The sequence below is a fragment of the Onychomys torridus genome, chromosome 1 (genome assembly GCF_903995425.1).
Source record: "Onychomys torridus chromosome 1, mOncTor1.1, whole genome shotgun sequence".
Lineage (NCBI taxonomy): Eukaryota > Metazoa > Chordata > Mammalia > Rodentia > Cricetidae > Onychomys > Onychomys torridus.
Window position 1 is genome coordinate 12742927 of NC_050443.1, and position 26132 is coordinate 12769058.

Here is a 26132-nt window from a genome sequence, read left to right on the forward strand (position 1 = left end):
TCGAGCTCACCCTCCCCACATCTGCTCACCTCCAAAGACAGCCAGCAGCCCAGGTGGGGACAGGAAGGCACCTGCTGCCCCAATTCGGGCAGAGAAGGCAGAGTCCCCGGCACTCACATTGTGCCACCAGCCAGCTCCCTGGTTCTCCCACAAGTGCAGGTCACAGGCTCGTCCAAGAAATCCAGGCTCACAGCGGCACGGTCCCAGGGTCTGGGAGGAAGGAGACAGAAAGGCAGAGAGAACGAGATATGGACCAGGGGACATACAGAAAGAAACAGATCCAAGACAGACAGGGTAGAAAAAGAGAGACAGACAGAAAGGACAAGCAAGGGGACAAAGAAAAGGAGCAGGAGACACAAGGTACAACCCAGGGAGACAGAGGTCGGGCAGAGCAGACAGACCCACAGAAAAGGCAAGGACAGACAGAAAAGGACACGTACATGAGGTCTGGGCTGAGGGTAAGGAGGGTTCTAGACACAATACAGATCCCACGGTGGGGTGCAGAGGGACATGTAAGGTCAGGGGTGAAAGGGCACAAGTCCTGGCAGGGGCACAGGTGTGGGGACACAGACTAGTAACCCCAGAACTCGGGAGACTGAGGGAGGAGGGTCTCAAGTTTAAAGCCAGCCTGGTTACCAAATGAGACCCTGTCTCAAAAACAATCAAACAAAAATCATAGTGGGGGGGGGGCTGGAGAGATGGCCCAGAGGTTAAGAGCACAGGCTGCTCTTCCAGAGGTCCTGAGTTCAATTCCCAGTAGCCACATAGTGGCTCACAACCACCTGTAATGAGATCTGGTGCCCTCTTCTGGCCTGCAGGCACACATGCAGAACACTGTATATATAATAAAAATCATGGCAGGGACCCAGGCCAAACAGAGGTCAGGGGGCATTACCCCCAGGTGAAGGTGGGTTAAAGATGAGGACAGAGCCAGAAGTGAGGTCTCAAAGAGAGAGGGGCAGGAGGAGGTGGGGTAGGGCTGGAGTCATGTCCGGGAAAGACCTGGAAGGAGAGGGGACTGGCTCCCACAGCAGCGGGGAGTGAGTGTCATGAGGGAACAGGGCCCTGTCTTAGCCAGGTGTGGCAGGTATATGGTCACAGGTCACGATCCCAGGGAGGCTCACTGGGGGACAGCTCACCGAGGTACAGGTGCCATGGCTGCCACAGTAGGCTGAGCACTCCTGCAGGCCACAGTCTGGACCTCCCCAGCCCGGATCACAGAGGCACACGCCTGGTGACTTGCACTGTCCATGGTTCTGGCAGCCCCCGGGACACAAGGAGAAGCGGAAGGAGGCGTTGAAACCCAGCAGGTTGTAGTTGGCATCGCTGAAGAGGTGGAGCAGCATCTACAAGACCAGAGGGTTGGGGGTAATGGGTGGGCTGCATCCAGATGGTGGACCACCCCTCGGGAACCCACTGCCTTTCTTGGTCTCCTTTTGTTGTGTTTGAGAAAGGATCTCATGTAGCCCAGGCTGGCTTCACACCCACTATATAGATGAAAATGACTTCAAAGTTCTGATCCTCCTGCCTCCACTTCCCCAGTACTGGCATTACAAGTGTGTACCCCCACAGTTATTTTATGAGGTGCTGGGGATCAAACCCAGGGTTTTGTGAATGCTAGGAAAACACTCTACCCACTGAACTACATCCTCAGCCTCCCACCCCCTTGGTCTCTTTCCTATGTGTATGTGGAGGGTTCTGTTAGGCTGTTGTAGCTGCTTGGTCAGGATTTCACTATGAGGCCCAGGCTGGCCTCAGACTCTCAGTCTCTGAAGCACAGGGATTATAGGTGTGCACCAGCAAACCCGGCATTCTGTCTTTTTCCACTTTCCATTGTGTCTCCTCTGATCTCTTCTGACCTTTTCCGATTCTTCCTAGGTGTGCTCCTCTCCCTCATATTCCCGAGGTCCCCGTGACCATGGTCCCATATCCCCGTCACCACTAACCTTGCCTGAGGAAGCCTCAATGGGTGGGGGCCTCGTGCTCCCACTCAGACTAGCAAGCAGCGGGCCTTGGGGTGAATCACCATCATACACAAACAGGTAGTCATAAGTGCACTCCGTGTCCAGGAAAAGGAAGTCCAGCAGGATCCGGTGCTGAGGGCTCGGGGCTGGGAAACAAGCACAGGGGGCCAGTTTCCAACATGACCCTTCTCTGCAAGGATCCACGCAGCCCTCCCACTGACACCACCACACCTTGTTCTGGGCAATGTGAGGGTTCCAAGGAGCTCCTGTCTCACACAGCTGGGCAGGCAGAGGACAGGAGCTCAGAGGAACAACATCCTCAGCTCTGCTTTTGGGCTGGATGGCCACCATAAATTAATCTGTAGAAACTCACAAAAGCCTTCTCAACCACAGCACAGTGGTCTTGATACCAGGCCAGGCCTTAAGCAGGATATGTCAGGAGAATCCTGTCTCCTCCCCATGAACAAAGAGCTCATCTTAGAGTACCCCAGGCCCCATCTGTACGACTCTGTCTCTGCTTACTTTGGCTCTATAAGAAAACTATACTGCCAGTCCTCAAATCTGGGCTGCTCCTGAACAGCTACCAGCTATGTGACCTTGGGCAAACCACCTGCCTTTTTTTTCTCTGTGTAGCCTTGGCTGTCCTGGAACTTGCTCTGTAGACCAGGCTGACCGTGAACTCAGAGATCCACCTGCTTCTGCCTCCTCAGTGCTGGGATTAAAGGTGTGCACCACCACTGCCTGGCAAGATCTTTAGGCCAGGGTTGGGGATGTAGTTCAGTGGTAGAGCACTGTCCAGTGTGTGTGAGACCCCAGGTTCCATCCCCTGTACTAAAAGAAAGCAAACTTTTTTTTCCTCCAAGAGACAGTGTTTCCTGTATCATAGGCTGGCTTAAAACCTCAGTTTCCAAGTGCTGGGATTATTGATGTGTGCAGCCACATGCCACATTCATATCTCTCTCTCTCTCTCTCTCTCTCTCTCTCTCTCTCTCTCTCTCTCTCTCTCGTGCTTCCCAAACTTAAACGTGAATGCTGGCTTGAAATTGTACAGGTCTTGTTAAATCATACATATTTTTTAAAGCTGGGCAGTGGTAGCGCACGCCTTTAATCCCAGCATTCAGAACCAGAGGCAGGAAGATTTCTGAGTTTGAGGCCAGAGGCCTGGTCTACAGAGCAAGTTCCAGGACAGCCAAGGCTACACACAGAGAAACCCTGTCTTGGGGATATTTAAGTGAGCACTAAATCCCCTGCCCCTTGTACCCAGGAAGGAACTCAGTGACTTGCCTGGCCAATAAAAAGCAGAAGTGATTGTCCGGGCTCCTGAAACTAAGAGGCCTTCCACAATCCACAATTAGCCTCGGCATCCTAGACAGCTAGCGCCCTCTCTGAACATAGCTGCTATTCATGAAAAGCCAGAACAAGGAAAAGCCACTATGTGTTCCAGCTGAAGCCAACATAAACGGGCAATTCTGAAAGGGACCTCTTCGGAAATCTGACAGAAGTGGGAATACAAATGACCAAAGGTGAGCCAAGGGAGCAGCTCTGCTGTAAAACCTGCCTAGAATCCCCCAGTGAGGGGCTGGGGTGTGGCTCAGTGGTAGAGCCCCTGCCTAGAATCCCCCAGTGAGGGGCTGGGGTGTGGCTCAGTGGTAGAGCCCCTGCCTAGAACCCCCCAGTGAGGGGCTGGGGTGTGGCTCAGTGGTGGAGCCCCTGCCTAGAATCCCCCAGTGAGGGGCTGGGGTGTGGCTCAGTGGTAGAGCCCCTGCCTAGAATCCCCCAGTGAGGGGCTGGGGTGTGGCTCAGTGGTAGAGCCCCTGCCTAGAATCCCCCAGTGAGGGGCTGGGGGTGTGGCTCAGTGGTAGAGCCCCTGCCTAGAATCCCCCAGTGAGGGGCTGGGGTGTGGCTCAGTGGTAGAGCCCCTGCCTAGAATCCCCCAGTGAGGGGCTGGGGTGTGGCTCAGTGGTAGAACCCCTGCCTAGAATCCCCCAGTGAGGGGATGGGGTGTGGCTCAGTGGTGGAGCCCCTGCCTAGAATCCCCCAGTGAGGGGCTGGGGTGTGGCTCAGTGGTAGAACCCCTGCCTAGAATCCCCCAGTGAGGGGCTGGGGTGTGGCTCAGTGGTAGAGCCCCTGCCTAGAATCCCCCAGTGAGGGGCTAGCATGCACTAGGAGGTTCTCGGGCAGGAGACTGTTTCTAGCAGAAACAGCATGAGTACAGGCCAAGAAACTGGAAAGCACACAGATGTTTAGAAGAGATAGAGTTGGGGAGCTAGAGATGTGACTCAATTGGTAGAGTGCTTGCCTAGCATGCACAAAGCCCCGGGCTCCCAACTGCACAAACCCGGGCTTAGCTGCCCACACCTGCTGCCCCAGTACTTAGGAGGATCTCAAGTTGAAGGCATCTTTGCCTATATTGCAGCACTCTGGAGTCTGAGGTAAGAGGATCATGGTTCCAGGCCTGCAGAACTGCATGACCAGACAATCTCAAAAACAACACAGAACCCTGAAAGGATGAGGGTGCTCTCTTTTCTTATGCTCTCTCTATCTTTTTTACTCCTGCCTCGGCTTTATGGGTCTTCTGGGCCTTAGCTTCCTTCCTATGAAATGGGAAAGATTCTCCACACCCACCGAGGCTGGTGTGAACTCTCAACAAGATGACTATAATTTGCCAGCCAGAGCCAGGATGCTCAGTAATGAGCCCTGCCCAGCCACTGCCCTCGTCATTTTCCCTTTCCCAGTCACTGATACAGCCTCCGTCCACATGCAGCCTGAGGCCTCACCCCAACACGGTCTCTAAAGGTTCTTCCCAACTTGACACGTGGTCCTGGCCCTCCTCTGCTCAAAAGGCTTTCACGGTTGAGTCGAGGAGAAAAGCCAGCCCCTTGACCTGGTATTTGGAACTTGACCTCATCTCTCATACTGTCACTAGAGCAGTCAGGCATAGTGAATCATGTCTGGAATCCCGGCTCCATGGGGATCTGGGCCTCTGCACAAGCTGCTTTATGTTTGGAGGCCTCCTCCAGGAAGCCTGCCGTGATGGTTCAGGGCTGGGTTAGGAGCCTCTCTTTGCGAGTCATGCACCCCCAGATAACTTTCAATCTTCTGTGTCAGCACTGTGTCTAGGACTATCCCCTGTCCCCACAAAGTCTAGGAGGACCACAGGACAGGACCTGGGCCCAGGCCTGATTTCTTCCCAAAGACTGCCTTGGTACTGGCCTGGCACTGAGCAAGGGTTGAGCAGTTGCTGGAAGAGAGAACGAAGAGACATGAAAAAGCATGTCGACACACGTAATTCTACCTCTGGTTAGGCGGGAGTGAAAAGACCATGTCCAAGGCCAGCCTGGGCAACACAACAAGAACTTGCCTCCGGAGCAAACCAAAACACAAAACAGAAGCCAAACCATACAGACTAAGCAGGTTGTGTTTATGTATTGAGCAATATACATTTATATACATTATGTATATAACAACAATTAAGTTTTTAAAATAAATTTGAACAAGAGCAAGGAGAGTGTATGGGAGTTTGGAAGGAGAAAAGGGAACAGAGAAACATAATTGTAATCTCAAAGACTCAAAGAAATTAAAAGAAAAAAGTCTGGACTACAGATAGGGCTCATCAGCTTAGAAAACTTGTAGCTCAGAACAAGTTCAATTCCCAGCCCCGACATGGGGGCTCACAATCATCAGCTTCAGAGATCTGACACCCTCGTCTGACCTTGGGCACCAGGCACACACATGTTATGCATATATACACACAGGTGAAATACTCAAACATACAAAAATAAACCTAAAATAAATTAACAAACAACAACAAAAACAAAAACAAAAAGCCACCACTACAAAGCCAGGTGTAGTGAGGCATCTCTATAATCCTAACATTTGGGAAACAGATTTAGGGTCATTGATGGCATGTTCGAGACCAGCCTGAGCTACATGAGACCCCATCTCAAAAAACAAAAGACCAAGCCAGGCAGCAGTGGTGCACACTTTTAATCTCAGCACTCGGGAGGCAGAGGCAGAGGGATCTCAGTGAGTTCAAGGCCAGCCTGGTCTACAAAGCGAGTTCCAGGACAGCCAGGCCTGGGCTATATAGAGAAAACCTGTCTTGAAAAACCAAAACCAAAACCAAAAAAGAAGAAGAAGAAGAAGAAGAAGAAGAAGAAGAAGAAGAAGAAGAAGAAGAAGAAGAAGAAGACGACGACAAGGAGGAAAGAATGACAGACAGATAGACAGAGAAGCTAGCTGACCACTCTCTCTGGCTTTGATACCACATACAGATTCCTGACCAGAGCCCAGGGATATAACATACATCCCCACCAGGGTTTGGAAATTGCACAAAAACCATTCAGCAGAACCAAGAATCCAGATCTCCCAGAATCTCACCAGCCTTCACCAAACACCCCGTTCCATCTGGGACCCAAAACAAGCGCCAGTCTGTCAAGAGCCAGTTGGAGGATGGCTCACCATCTGCCTCCCCCCCAAAGCTCAAGGTCTCTGGTTTCTACCGGACACTATTCCAGAAAGAAATCTGATCCCAAACCCCACCTCCTGCCCTGCCCCTGGTGGAAGCCCGATGCTCTTACTCCAGAGGATGCTGGGAAGTCTGGGACCAGACAAAATACAATCATGGTATAAGAAGTGGGTATGAGAGGGGGTTGGGGATTTAGCTCAGTGGTAGAGCGCGTGCCTAGCAAGCACAAGGCCCTGGGTTCGATCCTCATCTCTGAAAAAAAAGAAAAAGTGGGTATGCTAGGCATGGTGCACACTCTCACAATCCCAGCACTAGGGAGGCTGAGGTAGGGGAGTTCTGAATTCACGGCCAACTTGGGCTACAAACAATAAGCAACCAATACACTTAGACTTCTGGAGTTATTTTGAAACAAGAGTCTACTATATAGCCCAGGCTAGTCTCTAACTTGGGATGTCCCAGCCTCTGCCTCTTCAAGTATTTGGATTACACACTTACATTCTTACCTAAGATGCTGGTTCTCAGAGGTGTCTCCCACACCCCACATTCAACCAGCTAGCTCCTATCTCACTGGATAAAATTCACAAACATCTCCCAGCATGGTTCATACCTCAACCCCTGACCCACTTCAGAACTCCGTTGTTTCCACGTACCAAACCTCTAGTCTGTCCTCCTCTACCCAGGCTCTAGCTAACAAAAATGCCTGCTCTAAACCATTCGGTAGCTCTCTGGCATCCCCATGGAAATGCCCAAACTGCCAATGTAATATTCAAGAACCAGCTCTGGCTCCTTCTCAACTCCCAGTCTATTGTAGAGACATACCAAACAAACGGAGACATAGATGCTAAGACATACTCACCTCCCTCGGGTCTTCAGAGAGGCTGGTCACTTTTATTCCCCAGTAAACTGTATGTATTCAGTGGCCGTTCCTATGTAGCTTCCTGCAGATTTCTGTCCTTCCCCTAGGCCCAATCACTAAACTCCCATTTCCCACCATTACCTCAGTCCTGAACACTGTCTCCTTGGGTGCTGACAGACATGCCCATCCCACCCTGCCTGAGCTATACAATGAGAGCCTGTTCACAACAAAACCAAACCCTCAAAGCTGAGGAGATGTCCTAGGCAATAAAAGACCAAAGTTCAGATCCTCAGAATCTACATCAAGCTGGATGCACTGGTGCATGGCTGCAACACCAGCACACTTACAGTGAGCTGGGGAGCAGAAATGACAGAATGTCCAGAAGCTCCTGGACCAGGCAAGCAACAGTGCCTCAAACAAGATGGGGGCAAGGGCTGATACAAGAGGTTGCCCTCTGACCCCTCGTAGACGCATCCCTTTCAGCTAGAAGCTTTTGCAGCTGGAGCCTTCCAGGTGAGGACTCAGAGGCTTTCCACAGAGGGTTCGTGGAATTGGTGAGGTGAGACATGGCAGTGACTTGTTCCCTTGTCTCTCGGATCTTTCAGCATTTACCCCAATATCCGGCTCTGGGTTTTTATTATAAGACCTTTTAAAATTCAAGCAACATACATGCTATCCAGACCTGCACGCTCATGCACATGTGGAGGAGAAGAGGGAAGAGGAAGTGATCACAGGGTCTCAGGATAGGGGTGTAGCTCAGTTAGCAGAGTGCTTGCTTAGCATGCATGAAAGCCTGGGTTCGAGCCCAAAGTACCACCTAAAGCATGGTGGCACACACCTAGAATCCCAGAGTTAAGGAGGAAGAGGCAGGAAGATGAATCCAGTTCAAGCCACCTGGGCTACTTAAGATTCTGTCTGCAGCCTAGAAAGATGACTCAGAGGTTAAGAGCAATGGCTGCTCTTTCAGAGGACTAGGGTTCAGTTCCCAGCACCCACACAGTAGCTCACAACCATCTGTAACTCCAGTCCCAGTGGATCTGACGTCCTCTTCTGGCCTCCTTTAGCACCAGGCACACACAAAGTGCACAGACATACATGCAGGCAAAAACACTCTTACACAGAAAATAAAAATAAATAAATTGTTTTTAAAAAAAAGATTTTCAATCTGTAGCCCAGGCTGGCCTCAAACTCACAACCCCACCCCACCTCCGCCTCTGCCACCAGCCCTGGCTTCTTCCTGGACCTGTTTTAGCATACTAGATTTTAGCACACACACTTGTTCAAAAGCATCCCATGCTCCTGTTCCCTCCCATCCATGCCCTTGTATCAACCAGACTCCTGAGACAGATGTCTTCCCTGGGCCTTTGTACAGGCTGTTCCTTCTTTCTAGAATGTTCTTCCAGAATGCTTTTCTGCTCTCCTCACTCCCAGTTCATGGACTTCCTCTGGGCTCTCTCTGGGGAGCATTCTGGTATGTCAACTGTTAATATGTTGGTCTCCCTCACAGGATTGCTGGGAAGAAGGTCTCTGGTCTTTCTGCCATGTCATGGTGGCATATATAATTTCTGATTATGACTGAAAAGATGGTTTTATTGAAATATTCAAACACAGCAATAACCCTAATGGCATTTACTGAACATTTACTATATGTGATGGATACTCTTGGTTGTCAACTTTACTATATCTGGAACTAACTAAAACCTAAATGGCTGGGCACACCTGTAAGGGAATTTTTTTTCTCAGTTAAACCATTTGAAGTGTGAAGACCCACTTTAATCCAGATCTTTTTTTTTTTTTTTTTTTTTTGGTTTTTCGAGACAGGGTTTCTTTGTGTAGCTTCGCGCCTTTCCTGGATCTCGCTCTGTAGACCAGGCTGGCCTCGAACTCACAAAGATCCACCTGGCTCTGCCTCCTGAGTGCTGGGATTAAAGGCGTGCGCCACCACCGCCCAGCTAATCCAGATCTTTTGAGGTGGGAAGATCCACCTTCAATCTGGGCCACACCTTCTGCTGGCAGCCTGTAGAATGGACACAGGGGAAGGAAGCTTGTTCTCTTTGCCTGCTTGCTCTAGCTTTCACTAGCAAATCCATTCCTTCCCTGGCATTAGAGCCCACAGGATTCTGGCACGCACTGAGACCAGCTGAGACATCAGCCTCATGGACTGTAGAGTAACGGGATCCTTGGACCTTCTGTTGGTAGACAGCCATTGTTGGACTAGCTGGACCACAGCCTGTAAGCCATTCTAATAAACTCTATGTCTATACAGATTCACTCTGTAAGTTCTCTTTCTCTAGAGAACCCTGACTAATACACTATACCAGACATCGGGCGTGTTAAATATCTGACTCCTTTCATTTTAACTTAAGAGAGAAGTACTAATGTTATGCCCACTTGGAGTAAAGGAAACTGAGCCTTCAAAATTAATCTGTCCAACGTCACAAAACTAGTATGAAATGGAGCCTAGACCCTGAGGACTTAAGAGTCCAAGTTTTTCAAGTGAGGAAAAATACCCCTCTCTAACACTCCTGGTTTGTAACTGTCAATCTGACTCTTCATACAATCCCTCCTATCAGAGTTAGGGCCCGGGCTGGCTGCAACCCTGTGCGTTCAACATTTTACAGCGAAAGTCCCGGAAAGGAGCCGGGCTCTAGGAATGCGCAGAGTGAATGAACGCGCCGGTGAATGAACGAGCAAATGAGTGACCCACGCGGCCCCACTCACCCTCGATAAGCCACTCGCAGTTGCCATTGACGCTGTAGTTGCCCGCACCATCCGTCACGAAGCCTGGAGCCTCCCGTAGCACCTGCCGCTGCCCCTTGCAGTCACCCGCCAGGACCCTGAGGGACAGCGGCCCCGGCACTGCCAAAGCCAGTGCCAGGGCCACGGCCAGAGCTCGGCCCAAGGCCATCGCCGCCTCCCGCCCGGGACGGGAGGGCGGTGAAGACCCGGAGAGGACCCTCTACAGGAGTGCAGCCCTGCAGGTGCCACCTTTATAGGTGCAGCATGGCCTTGGAGCCCAGCGATGTACCCGCGACGCAGTCCGGGCCAAGGAAAGGGCCGCTGTGGACAGGCTCTTGAAGCCGAGGTGCCGGCCCTAGCGACCCACGGAAGGCCTTGGACACGGAGTTGTTGTGGATAGGGCCGACCCCTAGGGACCGTAGGGGTCCCTTAGCGTCACGAGCCCCCATAAGGGGGCCGCCCCCATAAATGGTGCCCAACAATTGGACTCAGGCTGCTGCAAGGCCAAAACAGACCTTCCCGAGAGGCGACGTGCTCTATAGCCTAGCAGGGTCCTCCATAGCAGGTGCGGGGCCGGGACCCGCCTGGCCCGGACACTCCCGGGGCGACCCCTCCAGGCGGGGGCGGGGCCTGCCTTCAGGGTCCCGGTCCGGATCCCCTGGGCTCACTCTTCTGCTTACCCACCCAAGCCTCCCTATGGAGCCGGATGGGCTAGATCAGAGAGACTTGGGGAGTCCCGGGCCAGAGAGGCCTGGGAGGGGGGGGTGGAGACCCGCTGAGAGGGCAAGGGGGCGGGAGCCGTGCAGCTTCTGCGAGGAGGCCAGGCTAGGAGGAGGCGAGAGGATGCAGAGCTGCGGGTAAGAGCGGCCCCGGGAGGACTACGGAGCGCCTAGCCCCACCCCTTCTCCGAGGAAGACTTCCGGAAACTTTCCCTCCCATCTGTTCCCAGCCGCTTGCGCAGCAGTGAACAGGAATCCAGCACAGAGAGGATTACGCATGCGTACTGCTAAGATTGTAACCCCAAATCCCCTCAAAAGAAAGTATTTGCCAGTCGGTGGCTGAGCAAAGCTTGCGCCACTGGAGGGCGCCTCCACCTCTGATAGGAACAAAATAAAGGAGAGGTAGAAAGCTGCGCTAGATGGTTATTTTTCTGTGCTCCAGATTCAGGATCAACATAAAGATCAGGTTATGCAGGCTCGGGCCTCCAGACCCCAAGTGCTGTTTCATAGATGGACACACTGAAACCCGTAGGGCTTAAATTGTTTCTAAGCACCATCACGACAGAAAAGAAGCTGGAGAGATGACTTAGTGGTTTAGAACACTTGTTGCTCTTGCGGAGGACCTGGGTTCCATTCCCAGCACCCACATGGTGGCTCACAACTATCTACCAGGGGATCCAGTAGATTTTTCTACTAAAAGGATCTGGCCTCCTGCATGAGGCGCTCACATACTGACATACATGCAGGAAAAAACACTCATAAATACGACTTTTTAAAAAAAAATTTAAGATGGAAAAGAAGCCATGTTATAGATAAAAACTCAACGAATCCTCTTTATTTTGGCAAGAAGAGAAAACGTCTTTCTGCCAGGGACCATGGGAAGGCCCCTGACATGCAGATAGGGACGGACAAAGCACGGGTCCGAGGTCACAAACCCCAGAGAGGGTTTCAACGTAGAGACGACCAACTTCACAATATCCGTCCCCGAACAGTGGCTCGTGGGTCGCAGGGTCCTGGAGAGTCACGGGCAGGGTCCAGGCGGTCGTCACGGGTGTTCCGAAGTCCAGCAGGGTCAGAGGTCTCGGAGGGGGTCAGGGGGGCGGAGATCACGGAACAGCGGGAGTCCAGATTCCGGAGCCGTTCGGGGCAGGGGCTGAGGGAGGGGACGCGGAGAGCGGCTTCCGCGGGACCGTTTGGCACCAGAGGAAAAGGGGCGGGACGCAGCGCACCCTACCTGGGTGCGGGGTGTGAGAGGGGCGGGGAGCGGGGAGGACAGGGAATGCCTGGCATGGCCGAGCCCTTGGGCCGGGAAAGAGAGGGGGTTCCGGAGCCCAGCCGGGGCCCGGTGCGCCGCCCGTGGGGCAGAGGCGGGGCAGGGATGCTCAGACCGGGGGTGCAGGGCCCCCGGCCGTGTGCATGCTGAAGTATTCGGTGAAGCCGGTGTGCGGCGCAGCCGTCTGGGGTACGAGCGGCTGGTAGGACGGCGTCGGGCCATCCCAGCCCGAGTCGACCGCCTTGGGGTACCGAGCCGGAGGGGGCGGGGAGGCTGCGCCCAGCTCGGCCATGGTCACCACGCGGCCCCTCGGGGCCGCTGCCGCCGCCACCGCTGTCTCCTCCACCTGCTTCCCGGCCTGGGATGGGGGGTCAGGGTCAGAGGCCGTCTGGGACCCTCGGGGGAGCAAATGCGGCCCCGAAGGCCCGTCCCCCTCCCCCTAGAGGACCCCTACCACCCCAAGCATGGACGCACGTGTCAGTCAGGGAAGGAGTGGGTGGCTGGGCGCCTGGGCAGCGGGGCCAGGTACTCAAGGGGTGGCGTCGGGGTGCGCGGGGCAAACTCTGGCGGCGGTGGGGGAGGTGGGGACCAGCCTCGGAAGGCGGGCGGCGGGGGCACTGCGCGGGGCGTCCTCGGGGGCGTGCGCAATAGCGCCAGGACCCAGTCGGGCAGGGTGGGCGCAGGCGCCGGGGGACGGTCGAGTCGGGGCGTTGGGGCGCGGGGAGTACGGAAGGCCAGGGGTGGGCTCAGGCGCCAGGGCGCGGGGGGCGGCGGCGGGGCGGGGAGCGGGGTCAGGTACTCCAGGGGCGGCGCCAGCAGCTCCTCGGGCGCCGGGGCTGCGGAGCTTACAGAGGAGGTGGGCGGGGGGATGGAGAAGAGCTCCGTGAAGTTGGGCACCGAGTCGCTGATGAACGTCACGTTTCCATAGACGTGCTGCGGGAATGCCTTATCTGCGGATTGGCTCCCTCCGGGTCCGGGGACCCCAGCGGAGGCGATCTGCGAAGTTCGCACGTGGTATGGGAAGTTCTTGTTGGCCGCGGATGGGCGAGTCATGATCTGAAAGAAAGAAGACAGGTTAGAGAAGCCGTGTCCAGACCCCATGAAGTTTAGAGACGTAAATGATCGCCCTCCACTTGACCTCTCTACATTCCTCCTGAACCTTAGGCACCAGGAGTGGGGTGTCTCCTTGCATTCTGACCTTTTCCGTCAATGAACGTACCTCTAATTACTTTTCTCAGTGTTTCCTCCATCATAATCCTGACCAGTAGGTTATAACTGATGGGTTAAGGACAGTGACCTGTGCTGTCCAGTACGATAGCCACTAGCCACATATGGCTTAAATTGAATCAAAATTAAAGTTGTTTCTCCTTTACACTACCTTACCTAATTTAAGTGCTCATTAGGCACCTTATCGGAGAGCATAAAGATTAGAAAACAATTGTTTTAACCGTTCTTTTGGTTGTTTTGTTTTGGGAGGGTCTCATGTAGTCCTGGCTGGACTGACACTTGCCATGTAGCTAAGGATTTGAACTCCTGAGCCCCTCCCAAACTCCTGATCTCCCCCACCTCCTAATGTTGGATTATAGGTGTTCAGCACCATGCCCATCTCAAGAATATGTCTATAAACACAAAAAGTTCAATTAAACCTCACTTAATAGGCTGTTTAGAATGTCAGCCCCACACAGGCAGAAATTAACGACAAGTTATGTAGCCTCCTCCTACCTAGGCCACCACGTGTTTCAGTTTTAAGCATTTACCACAACAGTTAGCTCAGAACTTGACTTTTCTATTCCCTGTTAAAACCCAAGATGAATCTAGAGTACTGCCTAGCTCTCAGTACTGGCTGGATTTTTCCAGACTACTGGTGATGTTTCTAGATCTCTCTCCAGCCGGCTGTAGTCCACACTGAGGCGGTGCTGGATGGAGAGCAGTGGGCAGCCAGAGCTAAGCTGAACACGTGTCCCAAATTCAGAGCCAGCTCTTGGCTCCATCCCTCGCTAAGTGTGGGATCTGGGGCATGTTGATTAAACAACCTGAGCCTCACCAGCCACCAAGATTACGGTGCCTATCTGGAAAGATGAGAGGGTGGAAATGAAAACCACTGGTGCAGAGCCTTCTGCGTGGTGGGTTCTCAGTGTTTCTTCTCTTTCTGTCCCTCTCTGACTTCCTGCTGAGCTTCAAGATACACCACCTAAGGAAAGTGCATGAGTCTGAACTTAAGCTAGGTTCTGAGGTGAAGGATAGCAGACCTGATCCCTTCCCTGGGAGCTGAATGTGTTATAGATTGTAGGTCCCCAGGGTTAAAGCTAGAGCATTCAAGGGTACCTGTTTGTTTGTTGTTTCGTTTTTGTTAGCTTTTGAGACAAGGTCTCATATAGCTCATGCTAACCTCAAAAATTATATTTTTCTATTTAATTTTTTTCTGCTGTATTTCTGTGGGAGGGTGACCTTGAACTCCTGATCCTCCTGCCTCTGCCTCCCAAATTCTGAGATTACAGGCATGTGCTATCACACCAAATTTAACAATACCTGTTTCTGCTTGTGCACTATCCCCCACGTGAGATCTATCTGCCAGAGAACAGGATTCAAAGTGCACATTCTGTTCCCAAAGGCCATGAAACCCTGGCAACTCATCTCCTTTTTCGGGGTTCAGCTCCTACCTTCTGTATAGTACATACAGTGACTCCTGGGCTGTCTGGCAATTGAACAAGAAAGACAGAAAAAAAAATCCATATGGATATTTCTATCAAGAATCAGGCTAGAGCCTAGTGTCCTGGCAAAGGCCTTTAATCACAGAACTCAGGAGGATTGTTGTGATGTCAAGGGCAGTCAGGGCTATGTAGCAAGAGACGGGAGGGGGGGGGGGGGGAGGATAGAGAAAAGAAAGAAGCAGACTGGTTGGAGACAGGGCATAGTTGATGGGTGTGTGTATTAATACTGTGAGCCAGGTATACTGATGCATATGTGGAACCCAAGTTCAGTACTCAAAAGACCAAGGCAGGAGAATCATGGCAAACATGGGGCCAGCCTGAACAACAGTGAGACTATCTTAAAAAAATAAATCTCCTGACCAAGCAGTGGTGGCACACGCCTTTAATCCCAGCACTTGGGAGGCAGAGCTAGGCAGATCTCTTTGAGCTCGAAGCCAGCCTGGTCTACAGAGCGAGATCCAGGAAAGGCACCAAAACTACATAGAGAAACCCTGTCTCGAAAAACCAAAAAATAGATAAATAATCTCCAACCAGGTGTGGTGGCAAACACCTTTGATCCCAACACTCAGTAGGCAGAGACAGGCAAATCTCTGTGAGTTCAAAACCAGCATAGCGAGTTCCAAGTCAGCCAGTGAGTGAGCATCTGACTCAAAAAACAACACACACACACACACACACACACACACACACACACAAACTAATAGTGGTGGTGGTGCACACCTTTAACCTCTGGACTTGCGAGGCAGAGACAGGCAGTTCTCTGTGAGTTCAAGGCCAGACTTGTCTGTGCATTGAACTCCAGGCCAGCCAGGGCCACATAGTGAGAATCTGTTTAAAAACAAAGAGCCACAAACAAAAAGCTTTTTGGCTGTGGATGTAGCTCAGTGGTAGCGTGCTTGCCTAGCATGTGCATGGTCCTAAATTACATTCCCAAAGTGGCAAATAAATACCATTCCTAGTGTGAGCCACGGTACAAGCAATTAATCCCAGCACTTGGGAAACGGAGGTGGATTGCTCCAAATTCTAAGCCAGTCTGGTCTACATAGCAAGTTTCAAGTCACCCAGGGCTACCACAGGGAGACTATTTCAAAACACTCACACACACACACACACACACACACACACACACACACACACACACACACGGGCGTGTGGGGGGGGGGGGGCAAGAAATGCATGGGAAAACTTTGTGTGAGGTCTTTACCATGTGACTTGGGATGATTATTAATTTACTGTGTGTATTAGAGGGGAGAGTTGTTTTGTTTTGTTGGGGTTCATTGGACTCATAGTCCAGGCTGGCTCAAACAAAGGATAACTGTGAACTCAGCCCTCTTGTCTCCACCACCCCAAGCACTGAGAGGCTTGCTGGTCCCTCAGGCTCCAGCGAGGTAACAAGTCATATACTTCTCCATCTTGGCCTTAGAATTCAGACCTAAAGAAAGCTGCTTTTCATTCCCTGTGGTGGGATACCTTGCTCAGCCTTGATACAACGGGGAGGGGCTAGGCTCTCCTTCAACTTGGTATGCCAGACTTTGTTGACTACCATGGGAGGCCTTACCCACTCTGAGGAGTGGATGGGGGTAAGTGGGAGGGAGGTGAGGAGGGGGGAGAAGGGGAGGGAGGGGGGAGTGGGGTTGGTATGTAAAATGAAAAAAATTTTAATAAATATATTTTTTTAAAAAAGAAAACTGCTTTTAGCCGGGCAGTGGTGGCACACGCCTTTAATCCCAGCACTCGGGAGGCAGAGCCAGGCGGATCTCTGTGAGTTTGAGGCCAGCCCGGGCTACCAAGTGAGTTCCAGGAAAAGGCGAAAAGCTACACAGAGAAACCCTGTCTTGAAAAACCAAAAAAAAAAAGGAAAAGAAAAAGAAAGAAAGAAAGCTGCTTCACTCCAGAGGCAGAGACAGAGGGATCTCTGAGTTGAGGCCAGCCTGGTCTAGAGTGAGTTCCAGGACAGCCAGGGTTACATAGAGTAGCCCTGTCTCAGAAAACAAAACAACCCCCCACCCCCCAAAAATAAAATAAAACAAAACAAAACCAAAAAATAAAATAAAACAAACAAAACTACAAAGCTGCTTTCCTGAAACAGCCACTCACCGGAAATCAAGAGGACCAAGATGGTGTTTTATTGAGGTGACTGGGAGCATGGGACCCCTGCCCCACAACCCTACCCACAGTCTCCTCAGTACAGTCTCATTGGGGGGAAGGACCAAGACTCTGGACTTCTCTGGGTCACCACCCAGGAAAGGCTGAGTAGTGGGGCAGGAGGGTCGGGGCTCCAGTCCAAGTCCTTATTGCCAGATGTTCGGGGCAACAAGGGTGATGGTGGCTGAGGTAGGGGTTGAGGTGGGCAGATATCCCGGGGCTGGGGCTGGGGTGGTGTGGCTATGAGCCAGATGCTTTTCAGCATATCAAAAGCTGTTGGGGGACCACAAGCTATCGCAGATGGTGAAGATACTGAGGGCACGATTGGCAGCTGGTGATCTGTAGGTGGCACCAGGCTGGCCCTGTGTGAAGGGTTGCTGCTACAAGTATGAGGCCCGGCAAGGTTAATCCCCTTTGTCCCCTGTTGAGTCCTTTGCCTCCCCTCCCTTGGAGCATGCTCAGGAACGTCGATACCAGAAGGTGTCTTCCTCCGTCTCTCAGGGACCCTAGGCTTCGTCTCTGGCACGGAAGAAAGAAGCATGGAGACCAGTTGAACCACAGTGGAGAAGGGAAAGGGAAGGATGGGGGAGAGGAAGTGGACTCACCAGGCAAGGGTGAACGGCAACCTCGGAGCACCAGGGCAAGATCAGGCACGCAGCCATGGCAGCCTTGTAAGGTTCTTAGAATGGCATCTCTGGACTCGCGCACTAGGTCCCTCGTGGGAAAGGCTTGTGGCAGAGTCAGCTGGCACTGCATCTCCTCCAGCAGTCGTCCCAACACAGGGAGCCCTGGGGAACTTGGTGGGCTTGAGTCTACACCTCCAGGTACCTGGTTCTCCTTGCCTCTTGACTCTAAGGCTGGTTCTTGGCCTCTGCCTGGGCTGCAGGAGGATTTGGTGGGTAGTGGGGGGGTACATGGTTCCAAGGAGCCACTGTTAAGCAGCCGGGCCACATCCAGGGATTTCACTTCATGGCTGAAGAGACCCCGGTGCTCCCGACTCAACCTGCCTTGAGTTATGACGACAAGCTTGGGGGCTGCAGACGCTGCAGGATCCTGGAGGAGTGCAGATGGATCCCGACTGGACACGGGGGGATCCTGACGGGCCAATGGTCGATAGCCACTCACCAGGGCCTTGTTTCGCTCCCCCCTAGTTTTGCGACGCCGGATGCGACCAGATTTCTCAAGCTGCTGGAGAGGCTGAGAGACTGGTCCCCGAGGGTCCATGATGGCCTAGAAGGCATGGTGGTCATCAGATGCAGATAAATCAGGGACAGTAGCTAAGTGGGAAAGATGGTCAGGGCAAAGAAAAAATACTATTTAGAGAGATGAGAAAAAAAAAGTGTACAGGGAACCACTGGAAAAGGCCTGGCCACAGGAGTCCAAAATGAGGTCCAGGTAGTGATAGTTAATAGGAAAAAAGATCAGGAAATGGGGACAAAGTAACAGAGAATAAGAACATGGAAAAAACAGTTAAAAGATGATGGCCAGGCCTGGTTGTGCAAGCCTCTAATCCTGTCTGTTCAACAAGGCTAAAGCAGAAGAATCAGAAGTTTAAGGCCTGCCTGGGCTACAGAGTGAATTCAAAACCAACCTAAGTAACACAGGTCCTGTTTAAAAATAAAAAATGTAAAAACCCTGTGTTTTAGGGGATTAAAGAGCTGGCTCAGCAGTTAAGAGCACTCAATGCTCTTTCAAAGGACCAATCTCAGTTCCCAGCACCCATCTCAGATGAACCCTACAGCCTAACTCTAGCTCCAGGGGATCTGATGTCTTCGTCTGGCTATTGCAGGCATCTGCAATCAATCACATTCCCATACTCCCACATAGACACACACACACACACACACACACACACACACACAAATTTAAAATAAATTTTAGAAGAAAAAAAAGTCTGGGCTTGCACACATGAAGCCCTGAGCACTGGAAAAATAAAAGCTGGGATACAGAGTGATAGAGCACCTGCTTAACAACTGCATAAACCTAGGTTCCTATACTCAGCAGCAGTACCACCTCTGTGTGTGTGTGTGTGTGTGTGTGTGTGTGTGTGTGTAACATTAAATATTAAAAATAAATAAGCCGGTGGTGTTCACACAAGCCTTTCTCCCCAGCACTCGGGAGGCAGAGGCAGGCAGATCTCTGTGAGTTCGAGGCCAGCCTGGGCTACAGAGTGAGTTCCAGGGCAATCAGGGCTACACAGAGAAACCTAGTCTCGAAAAACAAGCCAACAAACGAAAGAACACAATGAATGAATGATAGAAGATGGACCAAGTGGGATGCTACCTGATATATTCATTCCCCTTGCATCATGTGTTTGAAGCCAGCTAAGACTACTACACAGCCAGATAGTGCCTCAAAAAGAACAGCACACACACACACACACACACACACACACACACACACACACACAAATGGAACGAGATCATGAGCAACTGAGGAACTTGACGGACTAGAACGAGGTTTGGGAGAGCGAGGATGCCCACGGTTCGGCAAGGTACACAGGACACAGGAAATGGTAAATGAGGGCAGGAGGGGGAGCTCGCACGGTGGTGAAGGTCTGTAACTCCATCGTTTAGAAAGCCGAGGCAGGAGGACCAGGCGCTCACGGTCAACATCCTCAACTTCCTAGGCTTGCGGCCAGCCTGGGCTACATGAGACCTCGTCTCAAAATAAAAAAGGCAAGACGTAAGGCGGGAGGAGAGGGCACCGGGGAGCCGCAGGGCCTGCTTCGGGCGGACTCAATTCCTAAGGGCTTTCGGAGTGGGGGTCTACCCCTGACAGTTGAGGCGGCCCAGAGGCCGAGTGGGGGCAGGGGGAGGGGTGCCTCACCCTCGTCTCTGCCAACGAACCCCACCCCGGGCTCCTCGCGGCCGTGGGCAGCAATGGCTTCTCTGCTGTAGAGACTCGGGCCTCGAAGCTGTTCGCGCTCTTCCGGCCCTTGAGCGCGTGTTAAACCAGCAAGCACGCCACACGCATGCGCGCCCTGGCCACGCCCCCGCCTCAGCGTCTCCAGGAGAAGCACGTGGCACCAAGAGTGACAGTTATAGCCCCGCCCAGCCCTGCCTCTAGGCCCGCCCCCCTGCTCGATGCTGATTGGCTTAGCCACTGGCGGACGGCGTATCAGGTCCAAATGGAAGGCGCTGGGCTCCATGCTCACTGAGGCTCTGTGAACACACACTGGAACCAGCGCTTTCAAGCTGTGTGACTTCAGAAAACTTTGTGACTGCGTTGAGCCTGTTTCCTTTTTGTTTGTTGGTTGTTTTTTTTTTCCGAGACAGGGGTTTCTCTGGCTGTCCTGGAACTCGTGCTGTAGAGGAGGCTGGCCTCGAACTCACAGAGATCCGCCCGCCTCTGCCTCTTCCCAAGTGCTGGGATGAAAGGCGTGCGCCACCACTGCCCACCTGTTTCCTAATCTGTAAAATCGGTTGATAGTAGGACTTCTCCCATGCAGTTTGTAAAGAGATTGACTGAACCACCAGCACGTTTGTGGGTGAATGCTTGGTAGTTTCCATTCTCCACTTGCTTCAGGTATTCTCTCTACCTCCATTTTATCTGCTGACCACGACGTGTCCCCTCACGTGTTTTTTAGTTTTTAGGGTTGTTTTGTTTAGCTGGCTCATTTGCCCAGGCTGGCCTCTTGTCTCTCAGCTGACTAGTTTTTAGATCTTGAGGTAGTGTCCTTATGTATGTAGCTCGGGATAGCCTGGTACTCTATTCTCCTGCCTTACTTATTAAGCGCTGGGATTGCAGTGTGCACCACCACGGGTGGCCCTCAGACTTCCAAGTCAAACGAAACTATGCCAGCGTATATCCCTGTCAAAATGTTAATAATTATATGACTTTTCTCTCTGCTTCTCTAATCTTCAGTGGCTCTCAAACCTTGCTCACAGGCTTTCTGGGTCACAGGCTCATGTGGATTACCTAACAAAGGAGGGTGGTCATGAAAAATTTGGCAATACTAAAAGGTTTCTGAAAGTACAACAAAATCAAACATAATAAACCTAAGGTGTTTCTAACAGTGCTTATCCATTTTGCAACTCAAAACTTGTGGTGAGAGCCTTTAATCCCAGCACTCTGAAGGAGGAATTCTGTGAGTTCACGGCCAGCCTGGTCTACAAATAGCAAGTTCCAGGACAGGCAGGGCTAACTACGTAGACCTTGTCTCAGAAAACAAACAAAACAAAATACCTCATGGCAGCTGTGGCTGGGAACATATAGTGTACACATTTGAACTATACACACCATCAGTCTATGCAATGCCAGTGAGCCTGCCTCAGAGTCTATTCCAAGACTATATGCTATGAATTGCAATGTTTTGTCTGTAAATAAAAAGTTTTCCCTCCTTATAGAAGCACAGTGCTGGAAATATAAAAAATAAATAAATAAACATTAAAAAAAAAAAAAAAACAGAAAAGTTGCTTGGGAGGCAAAGGCAGATAGAACTCTGTGAGTTCGAGGCCAGCCTGGCCTACACAGTGAGTTCCAGGACAGTCTACTACTTTATGAAGTAAGACAGACCTGTCTTTTTAAAAACAGGAGGGCTCAAGCAGAGAAAGTTTAAGAAACCCTGTTCACCAAGGTAGAGGTGGCAGGATGGAGAGTTTAAAGTCATCCTCAGCTGCATGGGACACCACACTTCCAAACTTCAAGAAAAACCCAAACCCTTAGAATCTGTCTCCTCCACACATGGAGACAGCCAACTTCTGACCTATTAATGTAATTAACATTCATTCGGCAAGCACTGTACCTGTTCAGTAATGACTTTATACCAGTACCACACAATAAGTAAAACTCTTCACTATTTCAATATCACACTACCCAGAATGAATGGATAGATTCGAATGTCCAACCTGGAGGTGAGACGGCGTGAAAACAGCTAGGCCATTTAGGGAAGGGTAAGACCCTGGGGAGACTGCTTTGGGATTAGAGCCAGGGAGCCTTGGCTAGAGTCCAGACCCACCCAACTGGAGTGAGTGGAGGCACTTGGTATCTAGAGCGAGGAGAAGAGGCCACGCATGCGCACGGGGATCCGCAGGGGCGGTGCCAGGTCGGACCTGGGCAGGGCCCTGCAGCCATCTCCAATTTCCGCTTTCTGCACCTTCTAGAGTCCACGTAGGTACTATGGTGCCTCGAAGGCATAAAGTTAGGTATTTGAGATTTTATACCAATTAAAAACCTAATGCTGAAGCTGGAGCTAGTCCCAGAACTCGGGAGGCAGAGGTAGGTGAATCTCTGAGTTCAAAGCCAGCCTGGGACGTCATCTGAAAACAAAACAAAAATCTCGACACCCTCAAAGCAACTCTGGTGCCGCCTCAGCTTCATTTCCTTGTTTTTGTTTGTTTGTTTGTTTTTGAGACAAGGGTTTTTCTGTGTAGCCTTGGCTATCCTGGAACTCACTAAGTAGACCAGGCTGGCCTCGAACTCAGAGATCAGTCGGCCATTGCCTCCGGAGTGCTGGGCTTCTTCCTTTCAAGTTCCCCCACACCAGTAGGAAATGGGAGCGTCCCTTCCCGGGTGCCTCCGAGTCACCCCCTCCGGGATCCAAGAATGAGCCCGTCCACTCCCTCTCCCACGTGAATGGGTTACACACACACACACACACACACACACACACACACACACACACACCCGTAGGTGGTCTGATCCGGAGTTTTCTGGCCTGGCAGCAAATGATTGCCTCCCCGGAGGAAGTGCGCTAGGTTGTCCCTGCTCGTTGCCGGCTCTTCGGGTACGCTACCCCTTCCCGACAACTCTGGGTTGTCTCTCCCTCTCCACCCCTCCGCCCCCCGCCACGCACGCTGCGTGGTCTCGCCTGCCCCGCCCCGCCGCGCCGCGCCGCCGTGGTCGCGAGGGTCCCAGCGGGAAGCGACAGACGAGCCCGGCCTCCGTCGGGGGAGGGGAGGGGAGGGGAGGGGAGGGGAGCGAGAGTTCCTTCCCCCGTGACGGTTTCCATTCTGCGAGAGGAGGCGGCGTCCCCGGCTTGGCCTTCGCCCTGCGCGCGCGCGAGTGAGCGCGGCGGGACGGTCCATTGTGTTGGCCGGGGGGTAGGGGTGGGCGTGGCGGATCCACGTCCTGGCGGAGCATTCCCGGGCGGACTCCACGGATCTCCTCCGCAGGGGCTGCGGTGTTGAGGATGAGCGGGGAAGAGAACCCGGCCAGCAAGCCCACGCCTGTGCAGGACGTGCAGGGCGACGGGCGCTGGATGTCTCTGGTGAGTGACCCCACGCAGTCATCGGGGTTAGGGACGTAGGGGCGGGTGCGTGTAGAGAACCCTGCTTCGTGGTGTCCTCGCCTTCCCCTGGGTGGGAAGCCGGTTTTGATTGTCCAGCTTGAGGAAGCAGGGTGGGGCGGGGCCTGGAGCATGCGTGCCACGGACTCTTTCCTGGTTCCTTGCAGCACCATCGTTTTGTGGCCGACAGCAAAGACAAGGAACCAGAAGTCGTCTTCATCGGGGACTCCTTGGTCCAGCTAATGCACCAGTGTGAGGTGAGGGTTCGCCCCTTTCCTCCTTCCTCATCCAGGCATATACCCTCACTAGCACTTTGGGCCCAGAACCCAAGCCAGACAAAGAAGCGGGTACAGAAATGCCCATGGTAGAAGGAATCTAAGAATCCCATGTCAGTGCAATAGTCTGCTAGGAATATAGCGTGTGCCCTGAGTTCGTCAGGCTGGGTTTGTCTATCTCAAGACTTAAATTGAGGCTTTCCTTCAAAATAGCTTGAAGGTGAGGCTCTTTGCTATTTACTTTAAAATAGAGCACAGCCCCTATTAGATTTACACAAAGTTGTAATAGCTTTACAGAAAGTGAAGTCGATTGTAATAGTAGTCTGCAAAGACTGCCAGTCACAAAATCTTTCCCTAAGACAGGTTCAGCCACAGTGGCTCTTTTCACAGTGAGATTCAGTTGTATTGCTGGTAGCTCCCTGTATGGTTCAAGCAGACAGGTATTTTATAAAATGAGTGTACCTCTGGTGGGATTTTGGTTAAAGCAAGACACTGTTAGGTTCTATGAAATGAAGTTTTCCCTACTGGAGTTTGTTCAAGGTTGAGATTTAACCAGACTTCATTCATCAAGTAAGGCTTATCCATAGTGGCATTTAGTTATCACCCAGACATGGGTGGTTGGCCAGTGCCTACATCCTTCCTCGCCCACAGATCTGGCGGGAGCTCTTCTCTCCTCTGCACGCACTTAACTTTGGCATTGGTGGGGACAGCACGCAGCATGTACTCTGGCGGCTGGAGAATGGGGAGCTGGAACACATCCGACCCAAGGTGAGCAAGGCTTGGGTGGCGAGTTAACGCTCCCTTTGCCTGCCTCCTTACCATTGCTTTGTGTCGCTCTTTCCACAGATCGTGGTAGTCTGGGTGGGCACCAACAACCACAGCCACACAGCAGAGCAGGTGACGGGTGGCATCAGAGCCATTGTACAACTTGTGAACAAGCTGCAGCCCCAGGCACGGGTGGTTGTGCTGGTGAGAGCTTGGAAGGGTGGGAAAGGAAATGTGGCAGCCAGTCATAGTGGCAAATACCTTTAATCGTGGCACTCTAGGGCCTGAGGCAGGAGGATCATTGAGACTGAGGTTGTTCTGGGCAACACAGCAAGACCTTGTCTTTGAAAAAAAAAAAAAAGTGTGGTTATGATGTGGGACCCCAGAAGTAGCTAGCTCTGCTTGGCACACTTCTGGGCAGCTTGGCACAATGGCTTTCTGTCTGGTAGGAGATTTCCATACTCTCTTAAGAGTGGCTGTGAGCCGTGCAGTGGTGTCATATGCCTTTAATCCGAGCATTTGGGAGTCAGAGGCAGGCAGATCTCAGTGAGTTCAAGGCCAGCCTGGTCTACAGAGTGAGTTTGAGGCCAGTTACACAGAGAAATCCTGTCTCAAAAAAAAAAAAAAAAGTAGCTGTGAGCTAGGTGTGATGGCTCACACCTTAAATCCCAGTACTCCAGAGGCAGGGAGATCTCTGAATTAGAGGCTAGCCTGGTCTATGCAGTGAGGACAGTCAGACCCTGTCTTCAAACAAAGGGTGGCTGTGATTGAGGCTATGTTCAGGGACCAGTTAGCCTGTTGCCCAAAGGAATGCTGGGTATTTTTGAGAGTTGGGTAACTCAAAAAAGTTGTCAGTCATTCCTGGAATAAATTAAGCTTCATCACTTCTAGCTAAGACATTTCCACCTCTGAAAGAGGCCACTGACCCATTGGCATGATGTCTTTTATGAGTGATCTCTGGAAACAGGCTGCCTGCCACCTAGGTTTTTACTGACTGGGAGCTGGGACATGGTATCCAGAACTATTCTTTTGTCCTCCATATTTTCACATCCCTAAACATTTTACAGCTGAGAATTTCCGGGGGGGGGGGGGGGTGGACAGTTCAGTGTGGTCTGGGAAATGCTGATCTGACAACTTACTGTTGGTGTGCCTCCTCAGGGCCTGCTTCCACGGGGCCAGCACCCCAACCCACTTCGGGAGAAAAACCGACAGGTAAACGAGCTGGTACGAGCAGCATTGGCTGGCCACCCCCGAGCCCACTTCTTAGATGCAGACCCTGGCTTTGTGCATTCTGACGGCACCATAAGCCACCATGACATGTATGATTACCTACATCTGAGCCGCTTGGGGTACACACCTGTTTGCCGGGCCCTACACGCCTTGCTTCTTCGTCTCCTGGCTCAAGACCAGGGCCAAGGCATCCCTCTGCCAGAGACCACACCCTAAGCGTCTCTCCTTCCCATGACATTAAATTCTCCTTCTGCTTGTTTCTTGCTTTATGGCTAGGCTTGTCTGGGTACCACCGTCAGCCAGATCCTTGACCCCCATAGTTATGCGGGGTGTTTCTATTTGTAACTGAGGTAGATCACTAATCCATCAAGGCATTCTGGTTCTTGCAGTCAGTTGAATTTCAGTAGTGTGCTTGGGGAAGTTCTGGGTGGAACCAGTTTGCTGTCATTACTGTTAGGTTCAAAGTCAGAAAATCTCTGGATCAGTGTCCCATCAAATCCCACCATCACACCCCCGAGCTGTCCCTTCAGGGAGCTGTCCCGGCTGACACACACTAACTTCTGGTGGTCTGGCCCAAGTTCGGATGCCATCTCAGACCTTCTACACCCTCCAGGATTCATACCTTTGCTAAGTCTGTCTTAGGTGGACTCTTCTCCACTGGCCCCAAATTGGCCTCCTAAGTTCTGCCTCTTGCAGTGATTAAGTGAAGTGATAAACTGCCTTTCTCACAGCTCAAGGTCTCAGCCTACCCAGACTGC

The 26132-nt window shown here is 52.0% G+C and overlaps 4 protein-coding genes across 8 annotated transcripts in view; 1 reads left to right on the plus strand and 3 right to left on the minus strand.

The window, feature by feature from the left end:
* Megf8 (multiple EGF like domains 8) overlaps positions 1–10907 on the minus strand; it is a 50946-nt gene extending 40039 nt beyond the window's left edge. For both annotated transcript variants that reach the window (XM_036190278.1, XM_036190216.1), the window contains exons 1-4: positions 10010–10907; positions 1947–2110; positions 1140–1346; positions 30–210 (exon numbers count right to left, since the gene is read on the minus strand). In XM_036190278.1, coding sequence (XP_036046171.1) covers positions 30–210; positions 1140–1346; positions 1947–2110; positions 10010–10196 — 739 coding nt within the window. In that variant the 5' untranslated portion in view covers positions 10197–10907. The remainder of the gene's footprint in view (positions 1–29; positions 211–1139; positions 1347–1946; positions 2111–10009) is intronic.
* Positions 10908–11552: 645 nt separating this feature from the next.
* Tmem145 (transmembrane protein 145) lies at positions 11553–13099 on the minus strand. The gene is made up of 2 exons (XM_036197050.1): positions 12869–13099; positions 11553–12377 (listed from the first exon to the last, which is right to left on the minus strand). Exons 1-2 carry the CDS (start codon positions 13070–13072, stop codon positions 12129–12131), a joined length of 453 nt encoding a protein of 150 aa, XP_036052943.1. The 5' UTR covers positions 13073–13099; the 3' UTR covers positions 11553–12128.
* A 3734-nt stretch (positions 13100–16833) lies between these two features.
* Prr19 (proline rich 19) lies at positions 16834–23080 on the minus strand. Of its 3 annotated transcripts, none has more exons than XM_036208375.1 (3): positions 22504–23080; positions 17481–18152; positions 16834–17394 (listed from the first exon to the last, which is right to left on the minus strand). In XM_036208375.1, the coding sequence occupies exons 2-3, from the start codon at positions 18097–18099 to the stop codon at positions 16913–16915; spliced, it is 1101 nt and encodes a 366-aa protein (XP_036064268.1). In that variant the 5' UTR covers positions 18100–18152; positions 22504–23080; the 3' UTR covers positions 16834–16912. The 3 variants fall into 3 exon arrangements, with proteins under 3 accessions (XP_036064268.1, XP_036064275.1, XP_036064261.1); XM_036208382.1 differs by lacking the exon at positions 22504–23080 and adding an exon at positions 19705–20156 and having other exon boundaries at positions 17481–18105; XM_036208368.1 differs by lacking the exon at positions 22504–23080 and adding an exon at positions 19705–20156.
* Positions 22482–25638, plus strand: Pafah1b3 (platelet activating factor acetylhydrolase 1b catalytic subunit 3). 2 transcript variants are annotated; one of them, XM_036208392.1, is made up of 6 exons: positions 22482–22603; positions 22992–23086; positions 23272–23361; positions 24031–24147; positions 24226–24348; positions 25303–25638. In XM_036208392.1, the coding sequence occupies exons 2-6, from the start codon at positions 23009–23011 to the stop codon at positions 25588–25590; spliced, it is 696 nt and encodes a 231-aa protein (XP_036064285.1). In that variant the 5' UTR covers positions 22482–22603; positions 22992–23008; the 3' UTR covers positions 25591–25638. The 2 variants fall into 2 exon arrangements, with proteins under 2 accessions (XP_036064285.1, XP_036064293.1); XM_036208400.1 differs by lacking the exon at positions 22482–22603 and adding an exon at positions 22772–22881.
* Positions 25639–26132: the final 494 nt, after the last annotated feature.